At 40.8% G+C, this 23452-nt stretch overlaps 2 protein-coding genes across 6 annotated transcripts in view; one reads left to right on the forward strand and one right to left on the reverse strand.

Annotated features, from left to right (window-relative positions):
* The window catches only part of cdca9 (cell division cycle associated 9), a 137491-nt gene that overhangs the window by 44446 nt on the left and 69593 nt on the right, over positions 1-23452 (forward strand). The window lies entirely within an intron of this gene.
* On the reverse strand, positions 5731-22138 carry b3galt1b (UDP-Gal:betaGlcNAc beta 1,3-galactosyltransferase, polypeptide 1b). 5 transcript variants are annotated; one of them, XM_058082010.1, is made up of 3 exons: positions 22060-22134; positions 20705-20837; positions 5731-7743 (listed from the first exon to the last, which is right to left on the reverse strand). In XM_058082010.1, exon 3 carries the CDS (start codon positions 7570-7572, stop codon positions 6586-6588), a length of 987 nt encoding a protein of 328 aa, XP_057937993.1. In that variant the 5' UTR covers positions 7573-7743; positions 20705-20837; positions 22060-22134; the 3' UTR covers positions 5731-6585. The 5 variants fall into 5 exon arrangements, with proteins under 5 accessions (XP_057937993.1, XP_057937991.1, XP_057937995.1 ...); XM_058082008.1 differs by having other exon boundaries at positions 22055-22129; XM_058082012.1 differs by lacking the exon at positions 20705-20837 and having other exon boundaries at positions 22060-22138.

Genomic DNA, 23452 nt, shown 5'->3' on the forward strand with positions numbered 1-23452 from the left:
GATAAAAAAGCCTTTCAAATGCATCCGTCCTTAAAAAGGCATTTTTCACACATGATATCTGGTATATTTTAATCAGGATACACATTCGTTAGGTAGGTTACTACTTCATCTTCAATTTCCTGTCGGATTTATTTTGCGTGTTGGACCACATCAAGTCAAATTAGTACCTTGAAAAGTAGTACAACATTAAGCCTTTCAAATTCATAGACCGTAGCTGTGGAAGAAAATAAAATGTATATGGTATTTTAATTTAGCATAATGTTTATCTGCATGCGAAATGTCATTCAAATTGAGTTGTGCGAAATGTGTTGTTTTTGCCCGGAAATGTGAAAAGGGTGAAAAGGGTGAAAAGGTACACAGTGTGTGGACCTGGGTTGGATTCTCTGCTTGGGCATCTCTGCGTGGAGTTTGCATGTTCTCCCAGTGCGTGCATGAGTTTTCTCCGCTTTTCAAATGGTGATTTTTTTTCCAAGTACACAATAACCTTCAACAACAATTCCTGTTTGTGTCCTACAGACATTCAGCAGCTGATTGGTCATCAAAAAGAATGTCCCCCTCAGCCACAGGGTGGGAGCTGTGACTGAAGACCCTGAGGACAAACCACCTGAGTCCTCAAAGCTTCATCATAGTCCAAGTAAGGAGATGAGAGAGGCGGAGCCACAGATCCCCTATGTCATAAAGCAGGAGGAGGAGCCACGGCCAGATGGGCTGTCACTCCTGCTCCTAAATGGGGGTGATATTAAAGAGGAAGAGGCAGAGCCTCTCTTCGTTAAAGAGGAAGAGGATGAGCCACAGCCCCCCCACGTTAAAGAGGAAGAGGAGGAGCCACAGTCCCCCTATGTGAAAGAGGAAGAGGAAGAACTCTGGATCACTCAGGAGGGAGAGCATCTTCTAGGGCCAGAGGAGGCTGATCTCACCAGGTTGCCACTGACTGGTGTCTCTGTGAAGACAGACGACCATGAAGACAAACCACCTGAGTCCTCACAGCTTCATCATAGTCCAAGTGAGGAGATGAGAGAGGCGGAGCCTTCATGCAGCAGCTCACTGCAACACATGACAACAGAAGCTGATGGAGACCACTGTGGAGGATCACAAGCAGACAACCTCTTAGCTCCACTGTCAGATAGTGACGACACGACGTCACACTCTCCTGAAGATGAAGACAGCGACTACAACCAAGAATCTCTGAGCAGCGATACAGACTGGGAAGGTGATATGACGACTCACACTGGCAACAAACACTCTGAAAGCTCTAAAAAGAAGACAGATAAACCTTTTAACTGCTCACTTTGTCACAAAAGATTTTCTCTTAAAGGCAATTTGGCTCAACACATGAGAACACACACAGGAGAAAAACCTTTCAGTTGCTCAGACTGTGGTCAACGCTTCACTTTAAAGACAAACATGGAAAGACACATGAGAACACACTCAGGAAAAAAACCTTTTAGTTGCTCAGCCTGTGGTAAAGGCTTCACTCAAAAGACAACCATGAAAAGACACATGAGAACACACACAGGAGAAAAACCTTTCGCTTGCTCTGACTGTGGTAAACGCTTCACTGAAAAGACAGCCCTGAAAAGACACATGAGAACACACATAGAAGAAAAACCTTTTAGTTGCTCTGAGTGTGGTAAACTTTTCACGCACAAGACAAACATGCAATCACACATGAGGACACACACAGGAGAGAAACCATTTAGTTGCTCCGACTGTGGTAAATGTTTCACTTTAAAGGCAAATATGCAGTCACACATGAGAACACACACCGGAGAAAAACCTTACAGTTGCTCAGACTGTGGTAAACGTTTCACTGAAAAGTCAAATATGCGATTACACATGAGAACACACACAGGAGAAAAACCTTTTAGTTGCTCACACTGTGGTAAATGTTTTGCTCAAAATTCAAGCATGAGATTACACATGAGAACCCACAAAGGAGAAAAACCTTTTAGTTGCTCGGACTGTGGCAAACGCTTCACTCAGAAGACAAGCATGCAATCACACATGAGAACGCACACAGGAGAAAAACCTTTTACTTGCTCAAATTGTGGTGAGACATTTTCTTGGAAGTCCACGTTGAAAAGACACATGCAGAGTCACTGATGGTCTACTGTTTGCTCTCCTGACTTCCATGCAGACACTAGCCACGTATACATGGACCCAAATATTCCAATTGCATTCGGTTTATTCACTCAAACAGAAATAATTACATTTTTGTATGCACCTCATTCTGGTTGTTTATTTACTGTATGCTCTCATCACTAAATGCTGGAACTGATGAAGTCGCTTCCTGTTTGATTACTTCCTGATTCAGTCTGGAAAGTAGTGATTTGATTTCTTTTACTGACTTGAATCCTTATGATTCATTCATTGAGGTACGGACGGCTTTCTATGTTATTGTATTTTCTGGATGAAATGGTCACAAATAAATGTATTGATACAAATATATGTTTTGTTATTCAAAGCTCTTTGTCAGGTAATTGCCAGGATTCCATTCCTAATTTGGTCCGGATTAGGGGGGCAGCAGTCTTAGTTGGGAAATCCAGACTGTCTGGTCTCCTGCTACCCCTCCCAGTTCCACAGGTGGGCACCAAGGCGTTCCGGGCCAGCCCATCTGCTCCATTTGGCTATGTTTCAGAAAACCAACAAAAATGGCCACTCGTCATCCACTTCCGCATTATGCCCTGTGCATATTTTTTAAAATTACAATCATGATTTATTTTCTATGTTGATTGTCAAGCATTGGTAACACAATGTAGGTCATATTTATGCTGTGTAATTATTGTTTATTATCAAAGTGTACACGTTTCTTTTATGGAGCGCTAGTGAATACATTATACTCTATTTTCCGCCTAGCCCCGCCCATCTCTCGTTCACCAACATGGCGGACTTTCTTCGCCAGAGCGTACCACACTCGGATCATTGTGCTCCTTTTCACTCTACGCTCCTTGGACCGGATGTCGACGCGTTTTGCACATGCGTAGAACAGCCATCTTAGAGCTAGCAGTGCAGTCGACGAGCTGAGCTAACTGCCGAGAGGAAAAGTCGAGTGAAAAGTGATGATAGGATCCCTTAAACGATACTTACTTGGTCGATGATCCATCAGGATCACCTCTTTATGAGCAAGAATCGACTTTTGGTGAGTTTTATTTATTACATTGCAACTTTGTTTGAACTGTGTGTGGTTACATGGTGCAGGACTAATGTGTGTGTATGCGTGTCTGAGCTACAATGCACAGGAGCTGTTATGCAGTGATGCATTTACATACAGTATATGTGTGAATATGTATTTGGTGTGAAATAACGTCCGTAGCCAACGCGATGAAAACGTTAGCCGCCATTTTAGTCACTGTGAACTCGTGATGGACTGATTAATGCCAATCGTGATGGGTGTACGTGAATAAAAATTAACAGGGTTAACGATTTTCAGACACGTGTGCTATCTTTTACATTGTCAGTTCATTTGAACTTGTTCATGCATTCACACACACAATCATTGTTTGTGTCCTGCAGACATCCAGCACCAGAGGGTGGGAGCTCCACTTTGGAGTAGATGGAGCGTCGGCCAATTAAAGAGGAAGAGGCGGAGCCACAGCCCCCTGTGATGAAGGGAAGGAGCCACAGCCCCCTCTATGTTAAAGAGGAAGAGGAAGAACTCTGGATCACTCAGGAGGGAGAGCATCTTCTAGGGCCAGAGGAGGCTGATCTCACCAGGTTGCCACTGACTGGTGTCTCTGTGAAGACAGACGACCATGAAGACAAACCACCTGAGTCCTCACAGCTTCATCATAGTCCAAGTGAGGAGATGAGAGCGGCAGAGCCCCAGCCCCCCGATGTAAAAGAAGAAGAAGAAGAGGAGGAGCCACAGCCCACCTACATTAAAGAAGAAGAAGAAGAGGAGCTGCAGCCCCACTATGTGAAAGAGGAGATGAGAGAGTCGGAGCCTTCATGCAGCAGCTCACTGCAACACATGACAACAGAAGCTGATGGAGACCACTGTGGAGGATCACAAGCAGACAACCTCTTAGCTCCACTGTCAGATAGTGACGACACGACGTCACACTCTCCTGAAGATGAAGACAGCGACTACAACCAAGAATCTCTGAGCAGCGATACAGACTGGGAAGGTGATATGACGACTCACACTGGCAACAAACACTCTGAAAGCTCTGAAAAGCAGACAGATAAACCTTTTAACTGCTCCGTTTCTGATCAAATATTTTCTCCTAAAAGTAAATTGACTCGTCGCATGACAACGCACACAGGAGAAAAACCTTTTAGTTGCTTGCACTGTGGCGAAGGCTTCACTTACAAGTCAAGCATGCAAGTACACATGAGAACACACACAGGAGAAAAACCTTTTAGTTGCTCAGATTGTGGTAAGCGCTTCACTTTAAAGACAAACATGCAAAGACACATGATAACGCACACAGGAGAAAAACCTTTTAGTTGCTCGGACTGTGGTAAAAGCTTTGCTTTAAAGACAAACATGCAAAGACACATGATAACGCACACAGGAGCAAAACCGTTTAGTTGCTCAGACTGTGGTAAAAGCTTCACTTTAAAGAATCACATGCAGTTACACATGAGAACACACACAGGAGAAAAACCTTTTAGTTGCTCAGACTGTGGTAAATGCTTCACTCGAAAGACAAACATGCAATCACACATGGCGACGCACATAGGAGAAAAACCTTTTACTTGTTCAAACTGTGGTAAACGCTTCCCTCAAAAGAGAAACCTGCGGTTGCACATGATAGTACACACAGGAGAAAACCCGTTTAGTTGCCCCGACTGTGGTAAACGCTTCAATCGAAAGACAAACTTGCAATCACACATGAGAACACACACAGGAAAAAGACCTTTTAGTTGCTCAACTTGTGGTGACACATTTTCCTGGAAGTCTGCGTTGAAAAGACACATGCAGAGTCACTGATGGTCTACTGTTGGACTCGCCTGGTTTCCCTGCACACACTGTGTTGTATTTATTGAATAAAGATAGCTGCATAGAATATCACATCTTGTGCTTCTTAATGTGTAAAAAAAAAGACCATTATTTTCATAGTATTACACATTTTGTCCTCTAAATGTATCATTTAAACGTTTTTACTTGTTCATTTCTGACTTCTTGTAATTTTGCAAGATTTTCCCATAAAGTTCTGTTTTTATAGTCGTACATTTAGGAGTTTTTTTCTCGTAAATGTACAACTTTATTCTGATAATATTGCAAAAGTTTTCTAGTAAATTTAGGACTTAATTCTCTCAATTCTCAATACTTGGCCGTGCAATGGAGTATATGCACTGTTTGTCATCATCTAGGTTATCCGGGGAGAAGAGTGCTGCCCTTGGAAAAGACTTGATGACTCGGTAGTGATCATATCATAAAGTCAAATAAACCAACGCAGGCCTTCAGGAGCACTAAAGAGTAAGCAGGGCGTGAGGAAGGTGCACGTTGGGCGAGTGGAAAGTCTTTCAACCAGCAGAGGGCAGCCTTACACCATCTACCAGGCCCACCTGCCGGGCTGCTGACAGTCGTGTCTTCCATCTAGTCAACTCTACATGGTCAAGACCAGGGGTCAGCAACTTGTAGTTCTTCAGCCTCTTTGTTGTGGCAATGCTGGAATATTTATTGGAGAAATATATGAATGAAGAAAATGCACTTCTTTGTAATGAGTTTAAATTTATTTAAATCATTTATTCAGTATTTCTGAAGAGAGACTGTATCTGCCGTAAAATTGCATTCCTCATTGTGGGCGTTGATAAGTGATAAGAATATCAAAATGTCTTCCTGGGAAACATGTGATCTCAGGCGAAGTCACGACGGCTCGTTCACTCACCCGCCCGGTCCGCCTGATAGACCAGGGCTCAAGGGCAGTGAGGGAGGCGAGGCGGCGGTGGAGAAGAATCGGAGAGAAGATTGAAGTCTCATGCTGTAAAATATGAACGCCTCACTCTAAATCAAACACCACTTAGCAAATTGGAGGCAACAACTCTCACACGCTGCACATTTCTGCCAAGGCGTTGATGTTTGACGCTTGCAAAATCAGCCGGTGAGTTCAAGTTTCATCTTCACCAAAACAAGACATCATCACGTCCCACAGAAGCACAGCAGATCTGATGGAGATCTGGTGGCAATCTGATGGAGAGCTGAGAAGACCCGAGAAGAAACCCCGTCCACGGTTGACAGAGACGCCAGGATGCTTTGGTTGGACACGCGACTCCTTTATTTGGCCGTGCCAAAGCACAGACACATTTTTGGCAAAACATTTTTATTGACTGGTACCAAAAGCAGAGCGTACGCTAACTGGAGCGTTCACTAACCAGGGCATACGCTAACCGGAGTGTATGCTAACTGGAGCATACACTAACCGTAGTGTTTGTTAACCGCAGTGTCTGTTAACTGGAGCATCCACTAACCGGAGCATACAATAGCCGTGGCGTATGCAAACCAGGGCACACGCTATCCAAGGTCCCAGTGAATTTCCAGAATGAATGGTCGCCAGGACATAAAAACGCGGCCAGCGTCAGCATTCAGTTGGTCAGTACAGAAAGACGAGGTCAAGAAGGCAAAGAAAAAACGAGGCGCTAACACTTGAGGTGCTTCTTGCTGGACATGTCATTCCACACGCGGTGCATCTCCTCGGGGGAGATCTGGTGGACGGTGATGACCCTGCGGTAGCGGCACAGGCTGTAGGCCATCTTCCAGTGGTTGAAGCCCGTGTTCTGGTAGGGATGGATGCCCAGCTTACGCAGACACAAGCCCACGTAGACGTCCTCCAGGTGCAGCAGGCGGGTGTGGAGGGACGTCTTGTAGATGAGCTCGGCCACGTCCGAGGAGAAGACGTAGCCCGTGCCCGAGCAGAAGGGCGGGTACTTGCTCTCGGGGTAGACGTCTCTGGGCATGTACCACTTGCTGCGCATGTCCCTGATGGGCCCCCCGTTGATGACGTAGCCGGTGAAGTACCTCTTCCTGGGCTTGGTGCTGGGCTTGAGGAGCTTATAGAGGAGATTGTCCATGTTGATGAAGACGTCGCTGTCCGTCTTCATGATGTACTGCGCCTTGGGGCAGAAGGTGGCCACCCAGCGCATCCCCATCATGGTCTTGAGGGTGAGGTTGTGGTAGGAGTCGATGAAGTCCTCCACCACCATGTCGTGGAAGATCTGGCTCTCCTGCTCCACCATCTGGTTGAGGATGGGATCCGTGTTCCTGCCCAGCAGGAAGATGGTGACGATGCGGAGGTCGCTGAAGGTGCTCTCGTCGCCCCAGGTCTCACGGATGGCCTGGCGGGCGTCAAACTCCTTGTGCGTGGTGCTGACCAGAATGACCAGGAAGGGGACCTGCTCCTCGCACTTCCCGGGCTCGTTGATGACGAAGGCATAGGCGTGAGGGTTGAGAGGTCGCGTTCGGATGTTGCTGAAGGTGACGTTCTTGGCGGCTTTGGCCGTCTTGCGTACGGGCAGAGACATGTGGCCCACGTAGGTGGAGGTGGGCCGGGACACGCTCAGGTACCACAGGGCGCTGGCCCAGCACACCACTGTCAGCAGGTACAGACATGACACCTTGGAAGGCATCACGGTGCGTTCGGGTGCACGCCGGGGAGCAGGGTTTCAAGCGGCCATCCGACCGAGCGCATCCGGGCCGCATCCAGCTGCTCCTGTGTGCACGTTGACATCAAGCCTCTGTGGGGGGCCGTGCCCAAAACACGCGCTTCCTGTTTCCTGTCTGCTCCCTTCACCTCACACCTGGAACAACAAGAACACACACACTTACTATGGTACCCGTTATGTCATTGGAAGCTCATATCACCTCGTACTTCGGTACGGGACAAAAACAATTTTAAAAAAATGTAAAAAAAAAAAAAAACAACAACAAACCTTAAAATGTATTATGGAAAGCAGGAAGTGAACAAATGTAACAGTTAGTTACAGAAGTACCAGATGGAGGGGTAGGATTTAATAAGCTTTGCTTCTTCCTACTCCTTTTGGACATGTGGAACTGGGAACTGATTATGGGATGCATTCAATTGTAATCTGATGCATGTTCAAATGAAATAAAACCATTACCATTACCATTACCATTACCTATTTGCCACCAAACTACAAGTCAGGAAGCGTTCATGGGAAAGAGTCACATGTCACAGAAGGCGGCACGGACAGAAATGTAAAAAATAATGAGAAGATGTTAGCATCTCCATCCAAGCGTGTCTCCCACAGCATCCAGGTAGTCATTAGAGGACAGATGGTGCTGTGGATGATTGGACTGTCTGCTGACCTATTTGAAAGCGTTTGCTACATCAGAGGCTGAAAGGGGGCAGTCGGAAATGCAAACGATGCTCCTGTAACGTGGCTCAACAGGCTGGTGAAAGATTTGCCGATAAAAATAAAAATGCGAAGAAGGTTCCTTACTGCATGGGGTCGCCATGTGCACAAACACCAAAGACGGATGTCTCATCATGTGAAAATGTCAAAGAAAACGGCGCTTTGGAAGAGAATAAACGGCAAAGAATAAGAACACGGCTTCCCAAAACATGATGATAGAGTTTGCGTTTGATCACATGTTGCCATCTCCAGGGGCCGCCCATGCAAAGCTCCTGAAATAATCCTCAGATATGATTATATTCTCCCAGCAAACAAATGAAAGCAGCAGTCTGTCTCCTGCATTACACAGGATGCCATATTCACCCCACCTGGAAATAACCTGGCAACGCAGGAACAAGTTCCATGTTCTTGTTGCTCATGCCAATCATTTGGAGACTTCCCATATCAGCATGGGATAGGACAGGGAAGTTTTGGAAGCATGCTATGAAGAAAGTCAAATCTCACATCTGCTGCCCTAGTTAAAGTCATGAATCCCTTCCAGAAGGGCCGACTCAAACTAAAACGGACTCTAACCAAAGCAAAAGAGTCAGCTTCTAGCCCAGATCACCCCTCTCCACTTGCGCCGGTGGGGTGGGGGGACATGGGTGCGTTGCGCTTATTACGAAAATTGCCAAGTGCACTGGCTACACATTGTTGCTGTGGCCACTTGACCCTCTAACCCTAATGCTAACCCTCTAACCCTAACCCTCTAACTTTAATACTAACCCTCTAACCCAAGCCCTCTAACTTTAATACTAACCCTAAAGCTAACCCTCAAACACTAACCGTCTAACTTTAATACTAAACCTAAAGCTAACCCTCAAATGCTAACCCTCTAACTTTAATACTAACCCTAACCCTCTAACTTTAATACTAGCCCTCTAACCCAAACCCTCTAACTTTAATACTAACTCTAAAGCTAACCCTCTAATTTTAATACTAACACTAATGCTAACCCTCTAACTTTAATACTAACCCTAAAGCTAACCCTCAAACACTAACCGTCCAACTTTAATACTAACTCTAAAGCTAACCCTCTAACTTTAATACTAACCCTAAAGCTAACCCTCAAACGCTAACTCCCCTCTAACACTAACCCTAACCAGCTACCTCTAAGGCTAACTCTAACCCTCTAACTGTACCGCTAACCCTCTAAAGCTAACGCTAACCCTTTGCTAAACTTTGGCTGAGTGGATTCAGTCAAGTTGTCTTGGTGAGCTCATGCAGGGGTCACCTCTGCTCTTTTCTTGGTAGAAGGCTGCGAGACGTTATGATGCATCTGCTTACACACGACCAAGCACACACGCTGCCTTCCAGATGGCCGGGAAATCCAAAGCGACCTTTATTGTCTTTGCAGGCTTCATGTACGGGAGGAATTTCTCTCCTCCTGCAGGATAACCTGCGTTCCATTTATCAATCTGCTTTGTCAAAGTGTGAGCAAATGAAATCATCTTTCTTTTCCTTTCACTGCACCCTCTTCTTCCTCACCGCCACAGCGCTGTCATGCATTATGTACCCAGCTATGCTAACCGCACTCGGTACGGAGCCAACACAACAGGCCACTTCCTATTCTCTTCCCAGTAGGGAAGGCTTCTTCCTCCTGCTTCAAGCAGCCTTCTCTCACTGTTCTTCTTCATGTTGGGCTCAAGTAAAAGCTGTTTCATGAATAGCATCACACACAGATGCTTCCGGAAGGTCACATTCATCTCTCACTGATATATCAACATTATCAACATACAGTATCTCACTTCTACAACTAAGGATATATCAACATTATCAACATACAGTATCTCACTTCAACTACTAACTAAGGATATATCAACATTATCAACATACAGTATCTCACTTCAACAACTAACTTAGGATATATCAACATTATCAACATACAGTATCTCACTTCAACCACTAACTAAGGATATATCAACATTATCAACATACAGTATCTCACTTCAACAACTAAGGATATATCAACATTATCAACATACAGTATCTCACTTCAACAACTAACTAAGGATATATCAACATTATCAACATACAGTATCTCACTTCAACAACTAAATAAGGATATATCAACATTATCAACATACAGTATCTCACTTCAACAACTAACTAAGGATATATCAACATTATCAACATACAGTATCTCACTTCAACAACTAAATAAGGATATATCAACATTATCAACATACAGTATCTCATTTCAACAACAAAGGATATATCAACATACAGTGTCTCACTTCAACAACTAAGGATATATAAACATTATCAACATACAGTATCTCACTTCAACAACTAACTAAGGATATATCAACATTTATCAACATACAGTATCTCACTTCAACAACTAAATAAGGATATATCAACATTATCAACATACCGTATCTCACTTCAACAACTAAATAAGGATATATCAACATTATCAACATACAGTATCTCACTTCAACAACTAACTAAGGATATATCAACATTATCAACATACAGTATCTCACTTCAACAACTAACTAAGGATATATCAACATTATCAACATACAGTATCTCACTTCTACAACTAAGGATATATCAACATTATCAACATACAGTATCTCATTTCAACAATCAAGGATATATCAACATTATCAACATACAGTATCTCACTTCAACAACTAACTAAGGATATATCAACATTTATCAACATACAGTATCTCACTTCAACAACTAACTAAGGATATATCAACATTATCAACATACAGTATCTCACTTCAACAACTAAATAAGGATATATCAACATTATCAACATACCGTATCTCACTTCAACAACTAAGGATATATCAACATTATCAACATACAGTATCTCACTTCAACAACTAAATAAGGATATATCAACATTATCAACATACAGTATCTCACTTTAACAACTAAGGATATATGAACATTATCAACATACAGTATCTCACTTCAACAACTAACTAAGGATATATCAACATTATCAACATACAGTATCTCACTTCAACAACTAACTAAGGATATATCAACATTATCAACATACAGTATCTCATTTCAACAATCAAGGATATATCAACATTATCAACATACAGTATCTCACTTCAACAACTAACTAAGGATATATCAACATTATCAACATACAGTATCTCACTTCAACAACTAACTAAGGATATATCAACATTATCAACATACAGTATCTCACTTCAACAACTAACTTAGGATATATCAACATTATCAACATACAGTATCTCACTTCAACCACTAACTAAGGATATATCAACATTATCAACATACAGTATCTCACTTCAACAACTAAGGATATATCAACATTATCAACATACAGTATCTCACTTTAACAACTAAGGATATATCAACATTATCAACATACAGTATCTCACTTTAACAACTAAGGATATATCAACATTATCAACATACAGTATCTCACTTCAACCACTAACTAAGGATATATCAACATTATCAACATACAGTATCTCACTTCAACAACTAAGGATATATCAACATTATCAACATACAGTATCTCACTTCAACAACTAAATAAGGATATATCAACATTATCAACATACAGTATCTCATTTCAACAACAAAGGATATATCAACATACAGTGTCTCACTTCAACAACTAAGGATATATAAACATTATCAACATACAGTATCTCACTTCAACAACTAACTAAGGATATATCAACATTTATCAACATACAGTATCTCACTTCAACAACTAAATAAGGATATATCAACATTATCAACATACCGTATCTCACTTCAACAACTAAATAAGGATATATCAACATTATCAACATACAGTATCTCACTTCAACAACTAACTAAGGATATATCAACATTATCAACATACAGTATCTCACTTCAACAACTAACTAAGGATATATCAACATTATCAACATACAGTATCTCACTTCTACAACTAAGGATATATCAACATTATCAACATACAGTATCTCATTTCAACAATCAAGGATATATCAACATTATCAACATACAGTATCTCACTTCAACAACTAACTAAGGATATATCAACATTTATCAACATACAGTATCTCACTTCAACAACTAACTAAGGATATATCAACATTATCAACATACAGTATCTCACTTCAACAACTAAATAAGGATATATCAACATTATCAACATACCGTATCTCACTTCAACAACTAAGGATATATCAACATTATCAACATACAGTATCTCACTTCAACAACTAAATAAGGATATATCAACATTATCAACATACAGTATCTCACTTTAACAACTAAGGATATATGAACATTATCAACATACAGTATCTCACTTCAACAACTAACTAAGGATATATCAACATTATCAACATACAGTATCTCACTTCAACAACTAACTAAGGATATATCAACATTATCAACATACAGTATCTCATTTCAACAATCAAGGATATATCAACATTATCAACATACAGTATCTCACTTCAACAACTAACTAAGGATATATCAACATTATCAACATACAGTATCTCACTTCAACAACTAACTAAGGATATATCAACATTATCAACATACAGTATCTCACTTCAACAACTAACTTAGGATATATCAACATTATCAACATACAGTATCTCACTTCAACCACTAACTAAGGATATATCAACATTATCAACATACAGTATCTCACTTCAACAACTAAGGATATATCAACATTATCAACATACAGTATCTCACTTTAACAACTAAGGATATATCAACATTATCAACATACAGTATCTCACTTCTACAACTAAGGATATATCAACATTATCAACATACAGTATCTCACTTCAACCACTAACTAAGGATATATCAACATTATCAACATACAGTATCTCACTTCAACAACTAAGGATATATCAACATTATCAACATACAGTATCTCACTTCAACAACTAACTAAGGATATATCAACATTATCAACATACAGTATCTCACTTCAACAATTAAATAAGGATATATCAACATTATCAACATACAGTATCTCATTTCAACAACAAAGGATATATCAACATACAGTGTCTCACTTCAACAACTAAGGATATATAAACATTATCAACATACAGTATCTCACTTCAACAACTAACTAAGGATATATCAACATTTATCAACATACAGTATCTCACTTCAACAACTAAATAAGGATATATCAACATTATCAACATACCGTATCTCACTTCAACAACTAAATAAGGATATATCAACATTATCAACATACAGTATCTCACTTCAACAACTAACTAAGGATATATCAACATTATCAACATACAGTATCTCACTTCAACAACTAACTAAGGATATATCAACATTATCAACATACAGTATCTCACTTCTACAACTAAGGATATATCAACATTATCAACATACAGTATCTCATTTCAACAATCAAGGATATATCAACATTATCAACATACAGTATCTCACTTCAACAACTAACTAAGGATATATCAACATTTATCAACATACAGTATCTCACTTCAACAACTAACTAAGGATATATCAACATTATCAACATACAGTATCTCACTTCAACAACTAAATAAGGATATATCAACATTATCAACATACCGTATCTCACTTCAACAACTAAGGATATATCAACATTATCAACATACAGTATCTCACTTCAACAACTAAATAAGGATATATCAACATTATCAACATACAGTATCTCACTTTAACAACTAAGGATATATCAACATTATCAACATACAGTATCTCACTTCAACAACTAACTAAGGATATATCAACATTATCAACATACAGTATCTCATTTCAACAATCAAGGATATATCAACATTATCAACATACAGTATCTCACTTCAACAACTAACTAAGGATATATCAACATTATCAACATACAGTATCTCACTTCAACAACTAAATAAGGATATATCAACATTATCAACATACCGTATCTCACTTCAACAACTAAGGATATATCAACATTATCAACATACAGTATCTCACTTCAACAACTAAATAAGGATATATCAACATTATCAACATACAGTATCTCACTTTAACAACTAAGGATATATGAACATTATCAACATACAGTATCTCACTTCAACAACTAACTAAGGATATATGAACATTATCAACATACAGTATCTCACTTCAACAACTAACTAAGGATATATCAACATTATCAACATACAGTATCTCACTTTAACAACTAACTAAGGATAAATCAACATACAGTATCTCACTTCAACAACTAAATAAGGATATATCAACATTATCAACATACAGTATCTAATTTCAACAACAAAGGATATATCAACATACAGTATCTCACTTCAACAACTAAGGATATATCAACATTATCAACATATCTCACTTCAACAACTAACTAAGGATATATCAACATTATCAACATACAGTATCTCACTTCAACAACGAACTAAGGATATATCAATGTTATCAACATACAGTATCTCACTTCAACAACTAACTAAGGATATATCAACATTATCAACATACAGTATCTCACTTCAACAACTAACTAAGGATGTACTGTATCAACATTTTTCTTGACATGTTGCCTTTCTGCTGTTTTTAATATTACACTTGAGACATCCCTGATTTCGGTAAGTTCCCACTTACGCTGACACTGTTGATTCAGTATCTACAGGTGTGCTACTTGAAGAAGAGGAACATGGTATGTTGAGCTACATAACAATGAAAACAATGAAAAAAGCCATCAAACCCTCATCCATGCACTGAACATAAAAACAGTACTTGTGCATTTTCTTTTCTTTTCTTTCAGTCACGTGATGAAATTTGTCAGCTTTCGCACGACACCAGCAGAAGCACATCAGCCCCAGGAAGGAGTTGATGTGGAGCATGCAGCTCCATGCAGGGCTCCTATTAACCGCAGGATTAGGATTTAGGAAGCTAAACAGACAAACTAAAAAGGGGTTGGTAGTGTCGGGTCAGGTTGGAAGGAGTGAAAGAGAGGTGACCTGAAGTCTTCATTTGTTCCAATTTGCCTGGAAATGGTGAACATGCTCGGAATAAGTGAGGAGGAAGGAAGTACGACACGCTTGACTAAAGCCACCACTAAAAGCCTTCAAACCACAAAGACTTTCAAACATGACATCATCTCTTTTGGATTGGCATCATACAGACACAGTGCTAGACAATTAGTGTCCAATCAATCAACGACCATCAATATCACCTTCATTCTTCCTGACAAAGTCATCTATCTGCACACCATCGAGGGGGGAACATTGTCTAATGTTGTGTTCACTGAGCACCGTTGGTAGATATGATGACAGAGGAGACAGTAAACACACCTCATGCTTGTCCACTGTAGGCCTTTCTCTCGTTCTAGACCAGGATTCTTCTTCTAGACCAGGGAAGACCATGTCACAGCAGGGATGGAGCTACTGGATGGCACTTGGGTAGGTGGTTGGATGGAGGAATGGATGGATGGGTGGGTGGGGTTGGACATTAGTCAGGGGGTGGGTTGGTGGTTCGGTGGATGGATGGATGATGGTTGGGTGCATGATGGGTTGGTGGGTAGGTAGGATGCATGGATGGATAGCTGGAGGGATGGATGGATGAGGTAGTTGGTGGGTGGATGGATGGAAGTAGTTGGTGGTTGGGTAGCTGGTTAGATGAATTGATGGGTGGTGGTAGTCGCTGATGGTTGGGTAGGTGGTTGGAAGGGTGGTGGTAGTTGGTGGATGGATGGGTGATGGTAGTTGGTGGGTGGATGGATCTATGGTGGTAATGGTTGGTGGATGGATGAGTGATGGCAGTTGGTGGGTGGAAGTAGTTGGTGGGTGAATGGATGGTTGGATAGGTGGTGGTAGTTGGTGGTTGGGTAGGTGGTTGGATGGATGTTGGATGGGTGATGGTTAGTGGGTGGCTGGATCTATGGGTGGTTGTTGTTAGTGGATGTATAGTCGGGTAGTGGTAGTGGATGGGTGGTGGTAGTTGGTGGGTGGATGGTAGTTGATGGTTGGTGGTAGTTGGTGGGTGGATGGGTGGTGGTAGTTGGTGGGTGGGTGGATGGTTAGGTGGTGGTACTTGGTGGGTGGAAGGATGGCTTGGCTTGGTTTGTGGAGAACTTGCTGTGGCGTCTGTCTGTCTGCAGCAGGCACTTTTAAAAATAATTTTCTAGTAGCAAGAATAACTTTTTCTTTCAGCCACCTGCCACAGATAGATAACAGTCCTGTGGAAAAGACCAAGTCATCCCACATTTAGATGGCAGCGTCACACGTCTGAACGTCATTGACAGAAGTGCAAAGTATGTCCACCATAGTGCTAACCTTTCTGCTGCTCTCAAACACTTTTATATTCTGGAAAATGCTCACTTGTGTTTATCTTCACTTGGCTGTGCTTAAAACTTACCCAGGGGGAGGATGAACTCCATTTACTTCCAGTCAGCCTCCTCCAGAGACGCTGTGCCTCCGAGACCAAGCATATGGTGCCTTAATTAGGAAGCATTCAACTGACTGGTAGGAAAAAAAACATCCCTTTGTGTGGAAAATCCTCCACATTCCCTTCAATGGCTGACTGCAACCTTGGAGAAAAACATTCCAAATAAACAACACACCTCCAATTCATCACAAGCAGCGCTCATCCTGATCAGGCCTGATTACCTCCAAGGTGCTCAAAGCTCTTCAACACTGTTTACATTTACCTAGTGATGACGCAGCATCAGGAGCAATTGGGGGTTCAGTATCTTGCCCAAAGATACTTCAACATGAAGTTAGGAGAAAAGTTAGGTTGGGACACGACCACTCTGCTTTCTGATCTTCCAATATCTAGTTTGAAAAGCCTGCAGTTAGTACAAAAGGCTGTGGCACGACTGCTCACGAGGACGGGAAAATTAAAAAAAAAAAAAAATCTCCAGTAGTAGCTAACCTGCACTGGCTCCCACTTCATTTAAGACGCCACTTTAAGGTTCTGTTACTTGCCTACAAATCCTATTTGGTCAACATAGTTGTACTCCAATACGCCGTCCAAAAATTGACTCTCACAACACGCCGGTCTGAGAGCCAGAAAGGCGTATGCAGGCTCTAGAGCCTTTTCTATTGGGTCTCCAACATTGTGGAATGCCCAACCCGCTGATATTAGAGCTGCTACCTCAGTAGAAATGTTCAAGTCCCGACTCAAGACTTCTTTTTCCACTTTTAGTTAATAGTATCATGGTGGTTACTTTAGGGTTATCTAGTATACTATATGTAGCTTGACGGCAAAGCCGGAACTCCCAAAGTTCCTCATGGAGTCTAACTGCTGTGCCCGAAGGAGGCAAACAAAGATGAAGCTGAAATAAAATGGTATTTTAGTCATTCTTGAAGTGTACTGAATTGAATAACATGTTTTCCTTGCAGTCGATGATGAAGCCAAATGTCCCCCGCCAGGGTGAAACACTTCCAAGTTGAAATATTTGGTCGTTTGCTTTGTAGAAATGTTTTCATACGCTTCGTCTTGGCTTTGTAAAACCTTCAATGGTTATTTCCTCAGCATCAGGTATGATTTCATATGCTGAACATGCTTTCCTACAAATGTCTGTAAATTGTTTGGAGCTGGAGGGAATGCAGTCATGCCCTGCAAGAGCTGCAGAATGAGATTAGAGTGGAAAACACATCCTTTAAAAAAAGAGATCAGGAAAAAACACATCATTTTCTTTGCGTGTCATGTTTAGAAAGACTTGAAGGAGCTTAAGAACATTCATTCATGCTGGAACTTTGGGCCATTATTTAAAAAAATACAGTCAGCAAGCATATTTTTGTATTACTATTTTTCTTTATTATTCGCATATTAGCTCTTAAACGTGCCCACAAACATTCAGCAAATACAAAATTTGAGCTTGTTTTTGTTTATTTACTCAAAATAAGATTTGTAAATATTACAGATTACAGTAAATATTATTTTAATACTATATTAAACTATTTCCACAGTTTTTTAATGTTTAATGCGATTTGCTATTTTTGTCCCCCCTGCTGGAGCCTATCCCAGCTGACTTGGGACAAGAGTGCCTTAGTCTATGTTCCACAATGCTGGATGAAATATTACTGAAAAATGCGCTGTGTAGTATTGTGTGTGTGTTTGGTTTAATCATGAGGGGAAGGAAATCCACAGGGACCACTTTGTGCCGGCAAACGCACGGCTAATTTATGCGCCAATGTCCCGCTGCGGCCTCGAGAGTGCGTAGACACGTACGACTCAAGGCTGACATTCCAAAATGTTGTTGTGTTGAATCCCAGCCTAAATTACTCCACTCGCTACCAGAGACAAAAATTCATGAAAGGATGGCAGCTTGAGGCCTTCAAGCATGAACGTGTTTTATTCATCGCCATCTGATAAAAGATTTACCATCTCGGCATGGATTTTTGCCTCAGCCCTTCTCCCCTTGTGGGGGGGGGGGGGGGGGACTTCCAAATGTCCATGTTGCTTTTATTTTATATTAGAAACACGATGATAAGAAATGAGATCAGCGCTGCAGAGAGTGGTCAAGGATCACAACGCCGCTCAGCCATGGAGACCACACTCCAACCATCCACCAGCATCGCCTCCAGTACAAACATCAGCCATACATCTTAGCTTTCTTTCAAAAAAAAAGTTGTCATGTCACAAGTTGTGATATTATATTAAAAAAAAATTAATCGCCAAGAGTGAAGTAATATGCCTTTCCGCTTATAATGAGATGAAATATACACTATATCACTTTATCTGTAAATATCTAAGTGGCAAAAGGAGAAAACTGGAACACCCCTTCAGTATCCAGTATACAACATGCAGTACACTGTATGCAGTATGCAGTAGAGTATGAAGTATGTACGAGCAAGAGTGACAAAGCAAAGACTTGAAGCGAGGATTAGGGCTAATTACAGCTTGTAGAAATGTGACAGGACAGGGACGGAGCCCCCGGCAGCTTATTAGTGCACCTGAACCAGCCTGTCGGCTTCATGAAATCGAGTTTCCTGCAGGAAGTCTGGCGTCCACCTTGACTTTGTGCAGCAGCAGATGGACACGATGGCCAGAAACAGAACCATGCGGACCAGCCGCAAAGTGGATTAGCGTGTGATCCAGGTACCGATCGGCTCTGCACACTTCCCACTCTCCCCCCTCATTGGTTGGATGCAGGGTTAGTTAGTTCCTGGCCAATAGGAATGAACACTACCTTCTACTTCACACTCATTCCACCGTGTCACATCATTCTGCTCACACAGTCAAACACAGGAACACGTTCCCCCATCCCAATCAAATTCTAGTAATTTTCCTCATTTCCGCCTTATTCTCCCTTCAAGAACCACCAATCCCACCAATCCACTCACGTTCCTACACATTATCACATGTATTTATACTAATTAGCATCTATAAATGATGGCAAGATTATAGTCTAGGCCTCCACTATGACTACAGGTATCACTCACGGGGGGCACCATCATCATCAACCCATAATTATCACATCCACATGAAGGAAATATACTCATTGTAGTTTGTACACACCTGGAGGTAAGAAGGACTGATTTGTTGATTTATTCTAATCAACAATCATGGCATTGTAGAAATGGAAGATCCTTTTAACATGATTAGAGTCCTCTAGACAGGAAATAACACCCCTATAGTCACCTTTACTCTCCTATTACCCAATATAGTAGACAGCACAAGAGAAAATAAGACATATCAGGCATAATAAACCTCTTTACAACCATCTAAATACGCTTTAACATGGTTAGAGCCCTCTAGACATGAAATAACGACCCTATAGTCATATTTACACTCCTATTACCCAATATAGTAGACATACTAAGAGAACATAAAACATATTAGGCATGATAAACTTCTTTACCACCTTCTAAATATGTTTTTTTTAGCATTATTATAGCCCTCTAGAAATGAAATAACACCCCTATATTCACCGTTATACTCTTTTTACCCAATGTAGTAGACATAAGAGGAAATAAGACATATGAGACTTACAGTAAATCAGATAACAGACTCACTTTTTTTTCTGGACAGCATACTTACATACCTTGTGGCTTTAAATGGCTTAACATGGGTATTATACTTTATACTAACATATATATATTAAGGCTGTTAAAGTACATGATGTTGTTCAAAGTTTCTGTCGCGTTAATGACGTGTTAATGACGCGTTAATGAAACTTTCCTTTTACGGTGGCAGGGCAGGTATTGTTTTTATTGTCATATACGGTGCTACCTTGGCATAAGAGTGGCCAAACTAACCAGCTGCTATTGACGGGCTGTCAATGTGATGACCGTGGCTGAAGTCAAGCTAGCGTTAGCCATTTAGCATGGAACTACCACAATGATGCACATTAGCACTCAAAGTCATTAAATCTTACCTTTATGCATTCCCACATAGTATCAGCATTCGGGAGCAAGTATGAGTTGAAAGTAAAAAGGTGGAAAATACATCCAAATACATCCATACAGCCCTCTGTGCATCGGAGAACGGTGCAGCGGTACGTTCAATGACTGTGAAAATAGTAGGACAAATCACAACTCACATTAAACATGAAAAAAGTGGGGGATTTCTACGTAGTAATTACAGTATTGTAATAAAATAATATTTATGTAATATAATAATGAATTTCTATGTATTTTAATGTGTTTTAAAAGAGAAATGAAATGACATTAGGTTTCCAATTTGGATGAAATGTTTTATGACTATTGCCCTATGTTTTAGGTATTTTCATTTGTACATTTCATGAAGGAAAAGTGCAGTGAGGCAATTCTTTAATAATAAAGGGGTGCCGGAGCCTATGCCAGCTGTCTTCGGACAAGAGGCAGGGTACACCCTGGACTGGTGTACCGCAAACCACTCGTCCGCCGTGCAGCCGCAAATTGATATCCTTTTAAATTAAATATATATATATAAAATCTCTACTAGTAAGCATCATCGGTATTCGTCAGGAAGGGCATCCGGAATATAAATGGCTCAAGCCAAAAATCACTATGCGGATCAAAAAGATCCGCTGTGGCGACTCCGTAGTCAATCAGGAAAAAGCCAAAAGAAAGAAAGAAACAAACAAAAAAAATGGTATTTTATATATATTATACTATATCCAAACATATATATATATATATACAAATGTGTGTTCCCTGGGGAACCTTAGTGAGGAGCCTGGTGCTTGTCTCATCGAACAATTACTGACACCTCGTGGCCAATGTAGAATACTACATTCATAATTAGCATGCTTCTTCTGTGTAGTATTTGTGTTTTACTACATTTAGTCAGATCATGTAGACATTTTAATGCTTGAAAATGCTTAATTTAGGCTAAGAATAGATACAATTTGCTTAAATATGCATTGTTTTTCTACAAATAAATTGGTATCCAACCACCAAAAAGTGACATCCCTTCATTAATTGGAGAAACAAATGTTTGGCGATTTCAAATAGACTATTTGGCATCATTAGATGTTTAAAGCTGGGTGGCCTGGTGTCTAACTTTCCATTATTATTCTGCACTCGTTTCCAAAACAAGAGCAAAAGATGCTGGCAGCCTCCATCTCCCCACGCAGCATCAGGGCATGCAGCCCAAGTGGGCATCAATGAAGACAATTCACAGACAAACTCGCGTGGAAATGTTGACGGAAATGGAGGGCAAAACACACACCCACTGACGGTGAAGCCGCCATGTAAGTGCTAGAATCCCACCCTGAAGATAAAATGACGTTAGCCGTGCCTACCTCACCTCATCGCGGCTCCGTCCTCTCCACAACACGCCTCATCGCGGACACAAGGTGCAGCAGCCTGCAACTAGCTTATCACTCTTGGTAAAGGCAAGATTGATACATGACGTCAGCCCACACGTGCCACAATCCACCAATCGGCGTGTAAGATGAAAAAAGCCCGCCCAATCGTCGTCAAGACCCGCCCCCCATTCTCAGCCAGCAGGCTTGATTGAAGCGGTGACATTTTAGGAAATGTTTTGTGTTATTATGACGGAAAGAGCAAAGTAGCCACAATTATTATTTAGACATTCCGTCATTTCAATCATTTGAATGCATTATTCAATCTTATTACTCATGAACTCTTTTCATCAGGAAGACTGCTCATAACATAAAAATATGATAATGGATCCTAGACTGACAAACATATGAAAGCTCTGTGAGAAGAAATACATCCCAATGCTAACTCCAAATTATAAGATAAAAAAGTCCTAATTATGAGATCCAAATTAAGGAAAGCCAAGTCCAAATTAAGAAATTAAAAAAATATAATTATGAGATAAAAACAGAAATTACACGAAAAAAGCCATGATTGTAAGATTGTGAAGATTTGGATGAAAAACGTTGAAGCAATGAGATACAAACTCCACACGCGGTGCCTTCACTGGAGCCTTGGTCACGTGGCACTCGGCTCATGATCACTTTGTATCTCATAACTTCCACTTTTTATCTGTGAATTATGAATTAGCATTGGGATGTTTTATCACATCCTGATATCAGTGCATCATAACGACTTAGCAATGTACTAACGTAATAATGAAATTAATAACGTGGTAGCAATGCGATTGATAACGTGGTAGCAATGCTATTAAAAAGGCTGTAGCAATGCTATTAATAACGACTTAGTAAAGCTATTGATAACGTGGGAGCAATGCTATAGATAATGTGGTAGCAATGCTATTAATAAGGTGGTAGCAATGCTATTAATAAGGCGGTAGCAATGCTAATTATAAGGCTGTAGCAATGCTATTAATAAGGTGGTAGCAATGCTAATTATAAGTCGGTTTGTTTGTTTGTTTCTTGTAGCTTTTTCCCTGATTACGGGGTCGCCAAAGCGAATCTTTTTCATCCGCATCCTGATTTTTTTGGCTTGAGCCCTTCATATTCCGGAAGCCCTTCCTGACAAATATTGATGATGCAATGCTAATTAGAAGGTGGTAGCAATGCTATTAATAAGGCGATAGCTAATTATAAGGCAGTAGCCATGCAAATTACAAGGCGGTAGCAATGCTATTCCCATTCGAAGAGGGGAAGAAGAGAAGGAAAAAGTGAAAGATTAAAATGATATTTTATTGTCTTTAGATGAACATGAAGTCGAGCAGCCTGATTGAGGAATTAGCCCGAAGTGAAGATATG

This window comes from Doryrhamphus excisus, chromosome 9 (genome assembly GCF_030265055.1).
Source record: "Doryrhamphus excisus isolate RoL2022-K1 chromosome 9, RoL_Dexc_1.0, whole genome shotgun sequence".
In the NCBI taxonomy this organism is placed as follows: Eukaryota; Metazoa; Chordata; class Actinopteri; order Syngnathiformes; family Syngnathidae; genus Doryrhamphus; species Doryrhamphus excisus.

Excerpts from the sequence above, each read along its gene's own strand:
- b3galt1b (XM_058082012.1), bottom strand. The coding sequence starts at position 7,572 with ATGCCTTCCAAGGTGTCATGTCTGTACCTGCTGACAGTGGTGTGCTGG.